Source organism: Salarias fasciatus, chromosome 11 (genome assembly GCF_902148845.1).
Source record: "Salarias fasciatus chromosome 11, fSalaFa1.1, whole genome shotgun sequence".
In the NCBI taxonomy this organism is placed as follows: domain Eukaryota; kingdom Metazoa; phylum Chordata; class Actinopteri; order Blenniiformes; family Blenniidae; genus Salarias; species Salarias fasciatus.
This window is the reverse complement of record NC_043755.1, coordinates 34,044,170-34,061,203: the sequence shown is the minus strand read 5'-3', so window position 1 is coordinate 34,061,203 and position 17,034 is coordinate 34,044,170. Positions and strand designations below refer to the sequence as shown.

The 17,034-nt window shown below is 48.9% G+C and overlaps 2 protein-coding genes across 2 annotated transcripts in view; both read left to right on the top strand.

The window, feature by feature from the left end:
- Positions 1–945: 945 nt before the first annotated feature.
- Positions 946–9,623, top strand: LOC115397274 (CD82 antigen). Its single transcript, XM_030103502.1, has 8 exons — positions 946–1,178; positions 2,108–2,186; positions 2,466–2,578; positions 2,677–2,751; positions 4,422–4,523; positions 5,833–6,054; positions 7,999–8,082; positions 9,408–9,623. Exons 1-8 carry the CDS (start codon positions 1,113–1,115, stop codon positions 9,621–9,623), a joined length of 957 nt encoding a protein of 318 aa, XP_029959362.1. The 5' UTR covers positions 946–1,112.
- Positions 9,624–11,614: 1,991 nt separating this feature from the next.
- Positions 11,615–17,034, top strand: part of hjv (hemojuvelin BMP co-receptor) — a 6,610-nt gene continuing 1,190 nt past the window's right edge. The window contains exons 1-4 of the mRNA XM_030103015.1: positions 11,615–11,733; positions 15,110–15,160; positions 15,786–15,917; positions 16,214–16,749. Coding sequence (XP_029958875.1) covers positions 15,842–15,917; positions 16,214–16,749 — 612 coding nt within the window. The 5' untranslated portion in view covers positions 11,615–11,733; positions 15,110–15,160; positions 15,786–15,841. The remainder of the gene's footprint in view (positions 11,734–15,109; positions 15,161–15,785; positions 15,918–16,213; positions 16,750–17,034) is intronic.

The following is a 17,034-nucleotide window of genomic DNA, read 5'->3' as shown; positions in this document are numbered from 1 at the left end:
CTTTTTGAGGTTCAGAGTTGGTTTTTGATTTAGGGTTCCAGTTGGGTTTAGGTCAGGTTTAGGCATTTATTTTTGATGGTTAGGGGTAAGGGGCTAGGAAATGCATTATGTCAATGAGTGTCCTCACAACGATATAAGTACAAACGTGTGTGTGTGTGTGTGTGTGTGTGTGTGTGTGTGTGTGTGTGTGTGTGTACTTGTACAGCTATATGTTGTGAGGACCTTTTGTGAGGACATTGGGTTTTTAACCTTACAAGTGAGGACAATTTGTGGAAAGTGAGGACATTTTTGCCGGTCCTCACTATTTCAGAGACCTTTTTTGGCCTTTTTGAGGGTTAAGACTTCATTTTTGGTTTAGGGTTACAATTAGGTTTAGGTTAGGTTTAGGGCATAGATTAGGGTTAGGCATTTATTTTTGATGGTTCGGGTTAGGGTAAGGGGCTAGGAAATACATTATGTCAATGAGTGTCCTCACAACGATATAAGTACAAACATGTGTGTGTGTGTGTGTGTGTGTGTGAGCGTTCTTGTATTTCTATCCTTGTCGGGGCCAAATGTCCCCACAAGGATAGCAAAACGTGAAACGACGTGCCTTGTGGGACCTTTTTCCGGTCCTAAGTAGGAGAAACAGTGTTTTCTTGACCATGTTGTTGTTACTGAAAAAAGTAAAAGTGCAAAAACATTTCTTTAGGGTTAGGCTTTGTTGTGGTGTGGGTTAGGGTTAGGGTAAGGGTCAGGGTTAGGGGCTAGACATGAATGGGAGTCAATGGACGGTCCCCACAAGGATAGAAATACAAGACTGTGCGTGCCTGTGTGTGTGTGTGTGTGTGTGTGTGTCTCCATGGAGACGCTGCTCTGGCTGCTCTGCAGGAGGAGGAAGTGGACTCTGACCTCAGGTGTTTTCAGTCTCGTGTTGTTTTGTCGGAGCAGAGGTTCTGCTGGAGAACCTGCTGCTGTGGATCCGCCTCACAGAACAGAGCGAGTAACCCGGAGGACCTGAGGAGGACCTGAGGAGGACCTGAGGAGGACCTGAGGAGGACCTGAGGAGGACCTGAGGAGGACCTGAGGAGGACCTGAAGAGGACCTGAAGAGGACCTGAGGAGGACCTGAAGATGAAGCTGAGGGTGAAGATGGAGCTGCTGAAGTTCTGCTCTGCGGTTCTGAACAGCATCTTCCTGGTGAGGAAACTTCCTACAGAAGAACCAGAGCCGACCGGGACAGGACCAGAATAGGACCAGGACAGACCAGAACAGAGCAGGACAGGCAAAGACAGGCAAGGACAGGTGAGGACAGAATCAGGACAGACCACAGCAGGTCCAGGAAAGACCAGGACAGGTGATAACAGGACCAGAATAGAGCCAGGACAGGACCAGGACAGACCATCACAGGACCAGGACAGACCAGGACAGGATCAGGACAGACCATCACAGGACCAGGACAGGACCAGGACAGACCAGGGCAGGGCCAGGACAGGACCAGGACAGGATCAGGACAGGACCAGGACAGGGCCAGGACAGACCAGGACAGGACCAGGACAGGGCCAGTACAGGGCCAGGACAGACCAGGACAGGGCCAGGACAGGACCAGGACAGGACCAGGACAGGGCCAGGACAGACCAGTACAGGACCAGGACAGACCAGGACAGGATCAGGACAGGACCAGGACAGGACCAGGACAGGGCCAGGACAGGCCAGGACAGGACCAGGACAGGACCAGGACAGACCAGGACAGGACCAGGACAGGGCCAGTACAGACCAGGACAGGACCAGGACAGGGCCAGGACAGACCAGGACAGGACCAGGACAGGACCAGGACAGGACCAGGACAGACCAGGACAGACCAGGACAGGACCAGGACAGGACCAGGACAGGACCAGGACAGACCAGGACAGGACCAGGACAGGCAACAAAAACTTCAGTCCTTTGATTTTAATATAATAATTTATTCATTTTCCTGGATGACGTGGTTTTTTCTCTCTCTCTCTCTCTCTCTCTCTCTCTCTATCTCTATCTTCCTGTCTTTTTGTAAATCAAAAGTTTAAACTGAATAATGAAATCTGAAAACCTGCACTGTATCGTCTGTAAGCTGTGACCTTTGACCCCCACAGGCCCTGGGCCTGAGTGTCGCTGGCTGTGGCATCTGGATCCGGTTTGGTGAGTCCAGCTTCCTGGGTGTCCTCTCATCTGGTGAGTGTACACACACACACACACACACACACACACACACACACACACACACACCCACACACACACACACACACACACAGAGGTCGCAATATGAGGTTCACAGCACCAGAAGTATTGCATCTGAAAAGTTGCGTTGTCCCCGTTTCCACGGAGATGGAGTGTTTCCATAAAGTTGCCTTTACAGTGGCTCCGACATTGTCATGGAAACAGACCCCAAAACACAACCAGAGATGCTGAGGAGCTGCGGGTGTGTGTGTGCGTGTGTGTGTGTGCGTGCAGGCGAGCTGCAGGCAGTGGCGGTGGTGCTGCTCGTCATCGGGGTGGTGGTGGCGGCGCTCAGCGTGGTCGGATGTGCCGGCTCCAGCTGTGAGAACAGGACGCTGCTCATGGTGGTGAGTCAGAGAGGAGCCGGATGTTCGCAGCTGTTCTGCAGATGTGAGGAGCAGAAAGAGGAAGGCTGGAACTGATGAAATCTGCTCTTCATCCTCAGTACATGTTCTTCCTCTTCATCCTCGTCCTGGGACAGCTGTTTGTCATCCTGCTGCTGCTGATCAACAGAGACAAGGTGTGGATGGATGATGGATGGATGATGGATGGGTGGTGGATGGTTGATGAATGGATGATGATGGTTGGTTGGATGGATGGTGGGTGGATGGATGAATGGTCGGTTGGATGCTTGGATGGCAGGATGGATGTTGGATGGTTGGATGGGTTCAGTACTCGCTGAGACGTTCAGGGTCTGGGTTTTCTCTGTGAGCAGTTTGCATGTTGGATGGATGCTGGATGGATGATGGATATTGGATGGTGGATGGTTGGATAGTAGATGATTGAATGGATGATGGATGGATGGTCAGATGGATGTTGAATGGATGTTGGATGTTGAATGTTAAATGGCTGGATGGTAGGATGGATGATGGTTGGATGGATGATAGAGGGATGGTTGGATGGATGGTTGGATGGATGTTGGATGGTGGTAGAGGGATGGTTGGATGGACGGTTGGATGGATGGTTGGATGGATGGTAGAGGGATGGTTGGATGGATGGTAGAGGGATGGTTGGATGGATGGTTGGATGATGGTAGAGGGATGGTTGGATGGATGGTTGGATGGATGGTTGGATGGATGGTAGAGTGATGGTTGGATGGATGGTTCGATGGATGGTACATGGATGGTTGGATGTATGGTTGGATGGTTGGATGGATGGTACATGGATGGATGGTTGGATGGATGTTGGATGCTTGGATGGATGGTTGGATGGATGTTGGATGGATGGATGGTTGGATGGATGGTACATGGATGGTTGGATGGATGTTGGATGGTTGGATGGATGGTACATGGATGGTTGGATGGATGTTGGATGGTTGGATGGATGGTTGGATGGATGGTACATGGATGGTTGGATGGACGTTGGATGGATGTTGGATGGTTGGATGGATGGTACATGGATGGTTGGATGGATGTTGGATGGTTGGATGGATGGTACATGGATGGTTGGATGGATGTTGCATGGTTGGATGGATGGTACATGGATGGTTGGATGGATGTTGGATGGTTGGATGGATGGTTGGATGGATGGTACATGGATTGTTGGATGGATGTTGGATGGTTGGATGGATGGTTGGATGGATGGTTGGATGGATGGTACATGGATTGTTGGATGGACGTTGGATGGATGTTGGATGGTTGGATGGATGGTACATGGATGGTTGGATGGATGTTGGATGGTTGGATGGATGTTGGATGGTTGGATGGATGGTTGGATGGATGGTTGGATGGATGTTGGATGGTTGGATGATGGTACATGGATGGTTGGATGGATGTTGGATGGTTGGATGGCTGTTGGATGTATGGTTGGATGGATGGATGTTGGATGGTTGGATGGATGGTTGGATGGATGGTACATGGATGGTTGGATGGATGTTGGATGGTTGGATGGATGGTTGGATGGATGTTGGATGGTTGGATGGATGGTTGGATGATGGTACATGGATGGTTGGATGGATGTTGGATGGTTGGATGGCTGTTGGATGTATGGTTGGATGGATGGATGTTGGATGGTTGGATGGATGGTTGGATGGATGGTACATGGATGGTTGGATGGCTGTTGGATGTATGGTTGGATGGGTTCAGGACTCGCTGAGACGTTCAGGGTCTGGGTTCTCTCTGTGAGCAGTTTGCATGTTCTCCCTGAGTGCTGTCTCCCAGGCCCAGGCTGATCAGACGTCTGTCCCATCAGATCCAGAGCAACCTGGAGGACGCCGTGTACCAAACCGTGGTCCACTACGGAAACGGCAGCAGTGGCTACCAGGACCGGCTGATGGACGACGTCCAGCACTACGTGAGTCCTGCGCTCAGCTGAGAGTTCCCTCTGAACCCCGAAGACGAAGACGTCCAGAGACTCGTCCAGTAGAGGACAAACACAGTGAGACCCAGACTGGAGACACATCCGCTATGAGGTCAAGTCTCACCAGCATCCAGACTTTACAGGGTTTTAAGTCTTTTTATCATTTTCCCTCCATTTCTTCTGGTTTGAGCTTTTTTAAGTTTTACTTGAACCTTTTCTTGAATGGGGATCGAACCGGGAGCCGCGGATGGTTCTGGACAGAACGTTCTGTGTCCCTGCTGTAAAGGTTCAATGTGAAGCTTCATGGAGCCGCCACAGAGGGACTGACGAGCCACGTGTGGCTGCAGAGCCACAGGTTGAGACGCATTCGCAGGAAGGTGTTGACTGTTACACCGACGGCCCCCTGTGGTGGAACCTGTCAGAGCTGCTGTCTCGTTCAGAACCATCCAATGCTCTGATTGGATAAAACACCCATCGCCTCGATTGGCCGGCCGCTCCTGAGTTCAGGTCCCTCTGTCTCTCCAGGCTAAACATGTAGCTGACACACACACACACACACACACACACACATATATATATATATATATATATATATATATATATATATATATATATATATATATATATATACACACATTTATACACACACACACACATACCCATATATACATAAACACAACCACACATCATGAGAGTTACTGTACAGAGTAACTAGTATGTAAGTAGTTACTGCATGTAAGTAGATTTTATGAGTCACTTGAGTCAAATTTTCAAAATCTTTTCCAAAGAAAGGTAGACTTGACTCAGTGAACAGACGATGAACTGCCTGGTCTTCATGTCCGGCGAGTCGTCTTCTGGACGTCCTGTTGTCTGGACAGAGTCAAGCTTCAGAGGAAAACGTGAAGGACTGATGCCAAAAACAGTGACGGTTCAAGACCGGTTCTAAACATCACAGCTAAAATGATGTTTGCAGGGCCTGTACAGACTGAATGGTCCAGGATTTAATGTCGCAACAGAAACTTTATGGGCAGCCGAACTGAAAAAAACAAAACAAACTGTACATTATGTTTTTGTATCCTGTAACAATGGTGGTTTTTAATGAAAAATAAAACAGAAGTACATTCACAGTTTACACACACACGATAAAAAGTCCCACAAAGTTCTGTAAAACTGAAAAAATCACAATTTTCACCATTTTGTTTGACAAATTACGGTACTCTAAATAGACTCATCAGTCTTTAAAGAGTGTCTCTTCATTCCTGCCAGTTTCTGGAATGGAAATAAACCAGTTCTGGTTCCACAGGGGAAGTGCTGCGGCCTGGACGGTCCTGAAGACTGGCTGGACAACGTCCTGAACCAGAACAGCTCCATGGGGGGGGACGTTCTGCCGTGTTCCTGTTTCAGATCGTCTCAGAACGCCGACTCGATCTGGTGCTCCGAGCAGGTCAACGTCACCGAGCCGCCGATCGGACAGGAAAACGAGACGGTCCACCAGGCCAGAAACAGAAACGACACGTTCCACCAGGTCAGAGACAGAAACGAGACGGTCCACCAGGTCAGAGACAGAAACGAAACGTTCCACCAGGTCAGAGACAGAAACGAGACGGTCCACCAGGTCAGAGACAGAAACGACACGGTCCACCAGGTCAGAGACAGAAACGAGACGTTCCACCAGGACAGAGACAGAAACGAGACGTTCCACCAGGCCAGAAACAGAAACGACACGTTCCACCAGGTCAGAGACAGAAACGAGACAGTCCACCAGGTCAGAGACAGAAACGAAACGTTCCACCAAGTCAGAGACAGAAACAAGACGGTCCACCAGGTCAGAGACAGAAACGACACGTTCCACCAGGTCAGAGACAGAAACGAGACGTTCCATCAGGTCAGAGACAGAAACGAGACGTTCCACCAGGTCAGAGACAGAAACGAGACGTTCCACCAGGTCAGAGACAGAAACGAGACGTTCCATCAGGTCAGAGACAGAAACGAGACGTTCCACCAGGTCAGAGACAGAAACGAGACGTTCCACCAGGTCAGAGACAGAAACGAGACGGTCCACCAGGTCAGAGACAGAAACGAGACGGTCCACCAGGTCAGAGACAGAAACGAAACGTTCCACCAAGTCAGAGACAGAAACGAGACATTCCACCAGGTCAGAGACAGAAACGAGACGGTCCACCAGGTCAGAGACAGAAACGAGACGGTCCACCAGGTCAGAGACAGAAACAATATAGATTGTTACTTGTTAGAACGTACAGATCATGTTTAGAGTGTGTTGTTCTCTGTGTTCTCTATTGTTGATGTTTCGAGTTCATTGTTCTCCAGGTTCTCTCACTACTTGGTTTTCAGCGTTTCTGTCGTTGCCGTGGAAACAGACATTGTTTTCAGAAAGTAAACTTTTCTGAAACCAAAATGTAAAAAGCGATGTGTCTTCATGTGAGACGAGCCCCGTCTTCTCACTTTGTCCTGGTTCTTTAATAAATCCTGGTTCTTGTAGGTCGGTATCCGTCGTCCAGAACCCGGAGCGTCGGTTCAGTTCAGGTTTTTTCACACAGAGCGGCGTTCAACTCGGTTCAGACCGACGTGACCAACGACTCCAGACTTCCTGTGACCTTTTCGTTCTTTGAGCGTGTGCTGGCTCCTGTGTCATCAGTTCCAGTGTGTGTTGAGTGTGTGTTCAGTGTGTGTCCAGCCGTGGCGATTGCTCTAAGACTACAAGGGAAGCTCAACTTCCCCTAAAATGTCAAAAAATAAGTGGTCCAATATTTACTGTTGTGTGAACATTTCATTGACTAAATATGCGCTACAACACCTTCATCTTCTGTTCAGAATCAGCTTCTTATCTCAGGTAATTGACTCGGCTTTTTTTTCACTCCTCCTCGCAGCGGCACGGCGCTTTAACCAGCCGGACGCTGAGCATCCATGCGGAAACTAGAGTGGGTTGTTCCACTGCAGTGAAGCTGGACGCTCATTGGGTAAAATGCTGGGCTGGTCCCGCCCATCGGACTCCCGGGCTTCAATGGGGATCTATGGGCAGTGGGCTGGCCTGGACGCTGAGCTTCTGCGTGCTGATTGGATGATCTGTCTGAAGCTTGATTGACAGCGAAATGAACAAATCAGCGATCTTGAAGTAAAAAAAAAATGCACCAAAGCGCTTCTGAAGTTTGTCACTCTGTTGTTCTGAGTTGACTCGGACGCTTCACTGATCATCAGAGACTTTGTGTTTGTGAAAAACGACTAGCTTTGTGTTTGGAGACTCGTTTAGGTCACTCTGTGGTTTCTGTCCTCGACCAGCAGCTGGAGCTTCTCCCCGTCTCTCACACGGCGCGCTAGCCTCGACCAGCAGCCCCAGCTGCTAGCTAGCTGCACACAGCGGCAGACAATCTGAATGTTGTGGACCGGATTTTGGTGTGTGTCCAGTGTGTGTTCAGTGTGTGTTCACTGTGTGTTCTCGCTGTGGTTCCAGGGCTGCCGGCAGCAGCTCAGTGATTGGCTGCAGGAGAACAGCGTGACCGTGGTCAGCATGGCCGCCGGCCTCATGGTCATCCAGGTAACAGATCCGGGATCAGTTCGCTCAGCAGAACACAGTCGGCTCTTTATTTCATTTATTTACTTATTTTAAAGAATTCCAAAGTAAAAAAGACATTTTTTTTTAAATACACATTTTATTTTTGAAACATTTATTATAAGGTTTTATTTTTTAAATAAACTTTTTATGTTTTATCCAAAAAATAATTTTCTTCGGAGAAATACTGAAAAACAGTTTAGTGATTTCACATTTAGTGTTTTCTTCTCTTCCCTTTTCTTGACTTAAAATCACTAAGTTGTTTTCTGTTTTTCAGTCTCAGATATTCATTTATTCATATATTTATTTTTCTGATAACAGTTATTTTATTTATTCTTTCAACAAATCAGTTAAGAAAAAAAACATTGGCGTTTCCAGGAGTTGTTAAAGCTGCATTAAGGAGTTTGCACGTTTTATGTGAAACAGCGCCCCCTGCAGGCCTTGGGCGTAATGCAGCTTAGTGAAAAACTCGTCCCTGTGGCTCGCGTGCACGGAAGAGGGGAACTCCTTCCTCACTCGTTTAGTAGCGCTCCAGTAAAATGTAAGTTTCTTCTCCCTGGTGGAGTCTGTGTGGAGCTGCAGTGCTAGAAGCCAGGCTGTTCTGACTTTCTGGAAGATCCTGCTCAGTTGTTGCTCACTAAGCATCTGGCGGAGTAATGGCGGACAAAACGAAACCTAACGCAATCAGGCCAGCCGGAGCGTGCATTACGTAATTCCCTTCAAATTCTCCCCCAAAAAATTCTGGTGCTGGACCGGCACTGCAACTTTCAAGTGACAATTTAGCGCTGTTAGCGGTACTTACAATGAATATGTCAGGGCACATTGTACACATCATTAAAAATGTGTAACATATTTATGGTGGAAAATAAGTATTTTAAAGCTGAAAAACTCCTTAATGCACCTTTAAGTATTTAATGTATTTTATAAATTTGACTTTAAGCTGTGTGAGTTCGTCCTTCTTGTTCTGTTTTTGGAGAAGTGGAGGCTTTTCTGGCTCTGCAGCAGCTCTCTGGTCATACAGCGACATCTAGTGGTGACAGACGAGTACACGCTGCATTTTACTTTTTTTTTTTCATCTCAGTATAAGATACCCAATCAGCCAAACATAAAAAAATTCCAAGAAATCAACAACAACAAAACGTCATACAGTCCAGTAAGACAGTAACGGAATCTGGGACTTTTTTTTATTCACTTCAACTCAGCTTTATTAACACAGTGATAAACATGACAGAGAACAGCCAGTGGTTCCTGAGGAACCCGGAACCAGGAACCCGGACCCGGCTGGTGACGGAGCCGTTGTTCCTCTGCAGGTGCTCCAACTCGTGGTCGCCGGCTTCCTGCACCAGTCGCTCGGACTGAAAGTCCTTCCCGAGAGCAGCGCCGCCCTGGTGGACAACTCCGCCCCCGACGAACCGCACCACGGAGAGGACAACGCCGCCTACGCGGGGTGGGACGGAGAGGGCGGGAGACAGGCTCAGGACTACCGGGACTACCAGCAGCTGCCTGGGGGACGGGAGTCAGAGTGACCGGAGCTCTGGGTTTGAAACGGCTCCAGATTCATATGCTTGTATTTTTTCTCGATCACTCAGCATTCAGGAAGAACATCGCTTCATGATTCATGAAATCTGTTGCTTTTTCTCATTTTGTTAATAAAATTAGATTTTCCACTTCTTCTTTAAACCTTTTTTTTTAACCTGGATTTGAATTTACTTGTCTTTATCGCACTCATTTTGACAGCCGTAGTAATAATATGTTGTGTTTGGTGTGTGGGTGTGTATGTGTGAATGTATATGTGTGGGCAACTGGATAGGTATGTATGTAAGGAAAGAGTGTAGTGCCCTGTGGGGGGGTGGGGGTGGGGATTGCGCTACTCGGCCAGGTGGGACTGCTCGTTTGGCCTTGCTTGTAGCACGGTGTGGTTCCTGCCCCTCAATTTTAATTGCAAACAACAAACACTTCATCACTGCTCATCAGTGGGGCAGGAGTAGGGCTGGGTTTTGCCAACAACTTCACGATACGATGCATATCCTGATACAGGGGTCACGATACGATATGTATCAAGATACATGTGTATCCCGTTACAAGCCTTTCAAGACAATATGTAGCTCCATACATTAAAAAAAATCTGTATTTATGTATGAAATTGATATTTTATTATGCTGCGTATTGAAAATAAAAGGCACTTAATGCTCTTAACATCAGAACAATAATCAATGTGTTATAACATTTAACTTTTAATTTAACTGTAGGTCTCAGGAAGTGGTTCTAGTTAACGAAAACATTCAAATAGCCACCAGTGGCAGTACCAGTAAGAAATAATAAGAATGTATAAAACTAAGTTTAAATGAACACTTACCAGGCCTTCTTAGACGGACGACAAGAAACAAGAAATTAAATTAAATTAAATTAAATTAAATAACAGAGCTGGCCTTCATTTCCAGCCTGTAGTGCAATGACTGTAGCTGCCTTCAAACATGACAATGCATCAGTGTTATCTGTCATAGCTGTGGGGGGGGGGGGGGGGGGGGGGGGGGGGGGCTGGATGTGGGGTTCAGTGTTCCCTTGCCTTCGGGGCTCAGCCCGCCCTGGGCTTCCGGTGCCTGACACCTGGCACACTACCACACACACACACACACACACACACACACACACACACACACACACACACACACACACACACACACACACACACACACACACACACACAGACAGGCACTCTCCTGCTGCTTGTGTAACTCCTCCTCTGAATGAGCCCTGAGTGGGCGGAGCTTAGCTCTGATCATTTCAGGGTCGCTCCCACGCAGTCAGGCAGCAGATGATCCGGCACGCTGTACATTCACCGCCACATCCTGGAGTGTGTGTGTGTGTGTGTGTGTGTGTGTGTGTGTGTGTGTGTGTGTGTGTGTGTGTGTGTGTGTGTGTGTGTGTGTGTGTGTGTGTGTGTGTTCTCGTATTTCTATCCTTGTTGGGGCCAAATGTCCCCACAAGGATAGCAAAACGTGGAACGACGTGCCTTGTGGGACCTTTTTCCGGTCCTCAGTAGGAGAAACAGTGTTTTCTTGACCATGTTGTTGTTACTGAAAAAAGTAAAAGAGCAAAAACATTTCTTTAGGGTTAGGCTGTGTTGTGGTGTGGGTTAGGGTTAGGGTTAGGGTCAGGGTTAGGGGCTAGACATGAATGGGAGTCAATGGACGGTCCCCACAAGGATAGAAATACAAGACTGTGTGTGTGTGTGTGTGTGTGTGTGTGTGTGTGTGTGTGTGTGTGTGTGTGTGTGTGTGTGTGTGTGTGTGTGTGTGTGTGTGTGTGTGTCAGTTGTCCAGCAGCTGCTCCCTCCTGATTTATTTGCAGCCTCCTGCAGCTCCAGTCAGCTGGGGGATCAGTCCAGAGCTGCAGGGCAGAACAGTGCAGACCTGCTGAGTCCTGGACGGGCCTGGATCAGGCCCCTGGATCGGGTTCCTCAATCGGGCTCCTGGATCGGAGCCCTGGATCGGGATCCTCTGTAGGGGTCTTGGATTAGGCTCCTGGATCGAGCTCCTGGATCGGGCTCCTGGATCAGGCTCCTGGATTGGGGACCCGGAGGTCCTGGAGGTCCTGGAGGTCCTGGAGGTCCTGGAGGTCCTGGAGCAGCTGCAGGTAAACCTGCTGGTCGGGGGACTCTGGTTGAACCAAAGCTCCGTCTCAATGTTCATGGCTTCTTTAGGTTTGTTCAGTCAGAAATAAAACTGAGACTTTCTGAGCTGCAGTTCTTGAACAAAATACAGTAACCTGATCCAGAAAGAAGACCATCATCATCATCATCATCATCAGACAGGAAGGGATGAAGAGATTCTTTCAACTATATTTCTATTCCATGAAACTGAGTGAACTTCCGTTGGATTTGGTCCATGATGCCTTCACAGTCTGACTCATCAGTGTCTTCCGCTGCCGCCTCCTGTCTTCCCGTCTCTTCCCATCACGCCTCTCTGACGTGTTGGAACTGGATTCTCCAGTCTTCCGCTCTTCCCTGAAATGTCATCATCTGCTGCTGGATGATGACATCATGCTGAAAAATCATTGTATTGTTCCATATTTATCCAAAAACACGTCACCGACCGCATGAAGACATTTCAGGTGAAGACCGGAGGATCCCGTCCAAACACGTCCAGGAGTTCTGATGAAAGACAACCCAAGAAGTTACTCATTCAGGCATTTCTGTGTGTGTGTGTGTGTGTGTGTGTGTGTGTGTGTGTGTCTGTGTGTGTGTGTGTGTGTGTGTGTGTGTTTTTGGGAAGGCTAAATTTAAACTGCAGTTGCCTCACAGGGTTACACACACTTATAAATACCTACTGTATGTGCAACACACACACACACACACACACACACACACACACACACACACACACACACACACACACACACACACACACACACACACACACACACACCTTTAAAGGGGCTGTATCCTGCTTTTTCAGCTAGTCCAAACCCTATTATTGGCATTAACATGGTAATAGTTTATTTTTGGCGTAAAGGAAAAGTAATTTTGTGTGAAATAAAAGATTTTCTGGGGCTAATTCTGAAACCCGGAAGAGAAAATGCTCTGTTTCACTGAAAATCCCGCCTCTCCCCCTGTGGACTTTGACTGACAGCGTACTTCAGCCAATCAGAGCTTCAAAACAAATATGCTGGCTAGCTTTAGCTCTTTAGCTCTAGCTTCTCTACACGCAAAGACACGCGAAAACGTCTTTTCCTGTTAGAAACTCACCAAGCGCAGACCCTTCAGACCCTTCAGACCCTCCAGACCCTTCAGACCCTTCAGACCCTCCAGACCCTCCAGACCCTTCAGCCTCTTGCTCTTGCTTGACTGTTGCTTTCAGACGATGGTTAAAGTTTATCTCTATAATCGGAGTTAGAATAAGCAACACGGCTGGTGTTCTGGGGAGCCGTCTTCTCCGTGTGACGTGAACATGGGAAACAGAGCGTTTTCACGGTGGGAGGGGCTGCCTCTCTGAGCAGCAGAAACATGAGGAAAGCTCAAACACGCAGGCGCGAAGGAAAAAAACGCTTCAGGGTGTTTTTGGTGAGTGCATAACTTTATAAGAAGGTTAAAACATACAAAAAGTGAATTTTGTCTGATACAGCCCTTTAAGAAAAGAACTTGCAGATCTGTTCTCATTTGAAACTTCTTCTATGTCTTATAAAGACATGCTAACAGGCTAATGCGCCCACAGGCCACTTTCCTGTTTTGGTGAAGTGCAAGTTATATCCTGGACCAGTCAGGACGCAGCATGGCAGTAAACCCCACCCACCCGTCTGTTACAAAGTGGGCGGAGATTTCGTCGCCTCACAACCGAAACAAGTCCGATTCAAAATGTTCAACAGCCAGAGGTCCGAAGTTCCAGTTTTAGCTCTTCTTTACTTCCATGACTTACAATTCAACTTTTATCTTGACATGTTAGCATGTTAGCATGTTAGCATTTTAGCATGTTAACATGGTAGCATGTTAGTGTGTTAACATTTTGACATGCTGAATGGTCCTAAAGGAGTCCTGAAGGGTCCTGAATGGTCCTTAAGGGTTCTGAGGGTGGGTTGTGTGTCACCAGAGGAGTTCTGCAGGGCCATGAGTAGGAATGGTACTGAATTCTGTACATTTATATTTTCTGACCGAATTCTGCCAGTACTACCGAGCACCAATTCATCTAAAATCGAACGGCACCATGTTTCAGTCCCTGAACACATCCCTCTGACTGTGGGGGAGTGGAGGAGCATTGAATTTTCCATGCTGGGCCTGAATGCAGCGTAACGACGTCAGTAGCTAGCATGTTAACAAAGCAAGAGTAAGAAGAGGAAGTGCTCTAATGTGTGCCTCCACTTCTCAGAACAAAATGCAGATTGTGCTCACTGTGGCGGGAATATTTCTAATCTGGAAGCTTCTGGTGAAGCACAAGATTTTCCTCCAGGCTGAGGGGCGACCAGCCTCAGGTCTGTGGCTGCAACTCCTGCATTCGGCACTGTTAGCATGCTAGCATTCGTTAGCACACTAGCAGCGATTAACATGCCAGGATCCATCAGCAAACTTGTCGTCTGCAGCCAGCAACAAATCAGCATTTATTACCACATAAACAGTCAGAAGTACTGAAACCTGGTACTGTTTGAGTACTGATGCCGAATCCCAGGTTCTGCTAATCGGTACCGTATCGGTTCCAGTGGGGAACAGAACCCCCAGTCTTGAGGCCTCCTGAGGTGGGGTTAAGGGTCAGCCCTGAGGGTTCCTGGGGACCGAGGGTTCCCTCATCCTGAGTTGATACTGTGTGGTTCATAGATCAGGTGAAAACTCAGGAAAAGACACGCTCACCGCCACACATCTGATTCTGAATCACCGACCACGAAGCATCGCAGAGAGCGACGCCCACGTCCACTGCTGTTTGCTCTGCGGGGCGCGCGGGGGGGGTTAAACAAATGAGAGTCCAAGTTGCAACACAGAGAGAGGCCGACCGAAACACTGCGCCTGGTGGTGTCATGCGGCAGAAATGAATTGGAACCAAGATGTGAACCAAAAAAACACAACAAAGGTTTTTTAAACCAATGGATCGTTACCACGGTTCTGCAGGTAGGCCTCAGATCCAGATCCAGAACCGAGACGCTGCAGAACAGCTGAGATCAACACTCAACGTGCAGGCAGCTCCTAGACAGGGAAGCTAAGTGCTATCACAGTATGCTAATGCTAACGCTAATCCCAGGTCAGTACGAATGAGGCGCCGCTTGTGAAGTCAGCAGGAGTTTACTGAGAGCGACAGAGGGGACGGCAGCTTCGGATAAAACCACTTTATTATCATGACTGTTACATTTAAAACAGGAAACGTCAGATGAAATACTGCAGAATAAGATGCAGCAAAACACTGCTTGAGGATCCAAATCTGATCCCTGAGGTACGCCACAAGACGTTTCCTCTGGAGGCGGGCCAACGTGGACTCAGAAGACAACAGACGTAACACACTCTTTCTGCGTGTGTGTATGTGTGTGTGTCCAGGTTGTCTGATGGCTCCTGAACAGGAGAACGTTCTCAGCTAGCGTCTCTCAGGTGAGTCCAAACATACCACTGGTCCCACCATCTGGTTCCAGGTTCCAGGCTCCTTCTCAGGGAATCAGAGATCGAATCTCCGCAGAGGAAGGAAGTGAATGACGACCGTGTCTCCACAGTTCTTCATGGTGTAGCTAATGTTCTAGATGATTGTGTAGTTAATGATGAAGGCGTAGTATGAGTGAGTTCTAGAAGTACTGTTCAATTCAAGACTGACAGCAGGCAGAACCTTCACTGTTCTGGATGAATCCTTCTCTCACGTGCAGAACTTTTTGCTCCAGCTGTAGTTCTTTTTTGTGTATTTGCATGATTTCAGAAAAGTCCAGACGTTTTAGTTTACAGAGTCGGAGCATTTTTGAAAAAGTCTCATTTTCAGTGGCTCTGAGCACCATGGTCACGTAACGGAACCTCTAGAACATTACAAAACACTTCCTGTCGTAAGGGAACCATGTTCTGGAGCCATCTGTCAGTCTGCAGAGCTTCAGGAACCAGTCACGGTTCTCAAGGTGAAAAATGAAAACTGTCCGTTTGCATGACACTGGAAGTGCAACTTGTTGAAAATGATTCCATCTCCTTGAAGACAGCAGAGTCTGTGATTTTGTGTAAAATGTGTATCATGTCACAGAAGGGTGTTGACCTTCGACCCCCACCCCACCCCACCCAACCCCCACCTGCCTGCTGATGGAGCTCTGCTTGTTACCATGGAAACACCACATCTGCCTGACTCTGCTGCTGGTCCAGCTGAGTTACAACACAGGTACACACACACACACACACACCCCTGGCAGCACCATGAAAGACGACCCGGTGGAATAAACTTGAACCTGAATCCACAGCTGAGATGAGCTTCACTCACTTGAATATCTGAAAGTGTCGTTTTCTCAGAGCTGTTAGCATGTTAGCATGAACAGTACTCGGACAGATGATGAGGAACCTGAGGAATAATCCATCCAGGAAGTCGTTTCCTCTTTTCTGAAGTTCGTCCAGACTTTTTAACGATGTTTCCTCCTGTCTTTTCTGGTCTTGCTCGGTTGTGACTCTTCCTGTCTGCAGTTGCAGCTTCGTGTCGGATCCTGAGGTGTAACTCTGACTTTGTGGCGGCCACACTGGACCTCAGCGGCGGCGGCGGTGCAGGCGCAGTTCCGGCAGGGGGCGCCGCCCTCAGCCGAGAGGCGGTGAACGCCGGTTACTGCGGCGCCCTGCGCTCCTACGCCACGTGCACCAAGCGGATGGCGAGGGCGTGCCGCGGCGACCTGGCCTACCACTCGGCCGTCCAGGGCATCGAGGACCTGCTTATCCAGCACCGCTGCCCGCGGGCGGGGCCCGCCGCCAGGCCCCGCCCCCTGCCGCAGGGCACACTGTCTGGGGACGCCTGCCTGTACGAGAGCGGCCTCCTCGGCGGGGAGGGCCGCTCGCCGCAGTACCGCCACTGCGCCGTCTTTGGAGACCCGCACATTCGAACCTTCAAAGACGACTTCCAGACGTGCGCCGTGCAGGGGGCGTGGCCTCTCATCGATAACGAGTATCTGTACGTGCAGGCCACCAGCTCCCCGGCTGGGGGGGGCGGCCGCGCCACCGTGCTCACCAAGGTGAGTCTTCACAGACCTGGGTTCTTCTGGGTGCCGTCACTTCCTGTCCCGGAGCAGGTAGAAGGTCCCAGAGCGGCCGGAGCAGGGAGAGCGGAAAACACACCGAGGAGCCGAGCTGGACAACAGAAACACACGAGACCAGGAGGGGGGGCGGGGCCCAGAGGGACCTGGTTTGTCTTGGACTCCAGGCCTCATTTACACTGACGCTTCACTTCAAACTGTGACCTTGACCTGCTGACTGTTCCTGACAGTTTGACCTTGACCCGGTGTGTTTCTGATGGTGTG

Excerpts from the sequence above, each read along its gene's own strand:
- LOC115397274 (XM_030103502.1), top strand. The coding sequence starts at position 1,113 with ATGAAGCTGAGGGTGAAGATGGAGCTGCTGAAGTTCTGCTCTGCGGTT. Across the intron at positions 1,179-2,107 it reads TTCTGAACAGCATCTTCCTG|GCCCTGGGCCTGAGTGTCGC; the intron begins GTGAGGAAACTT and ends TGACCCCCACAG. Across the intron at positions 2,752-4,421 it reads TGCTGATCAACAGAGACAAG|ATCCAGAGCAACCTGGAGGA; the intron begins GTGTGGATGGAT and ends CTGTCCCATCAG.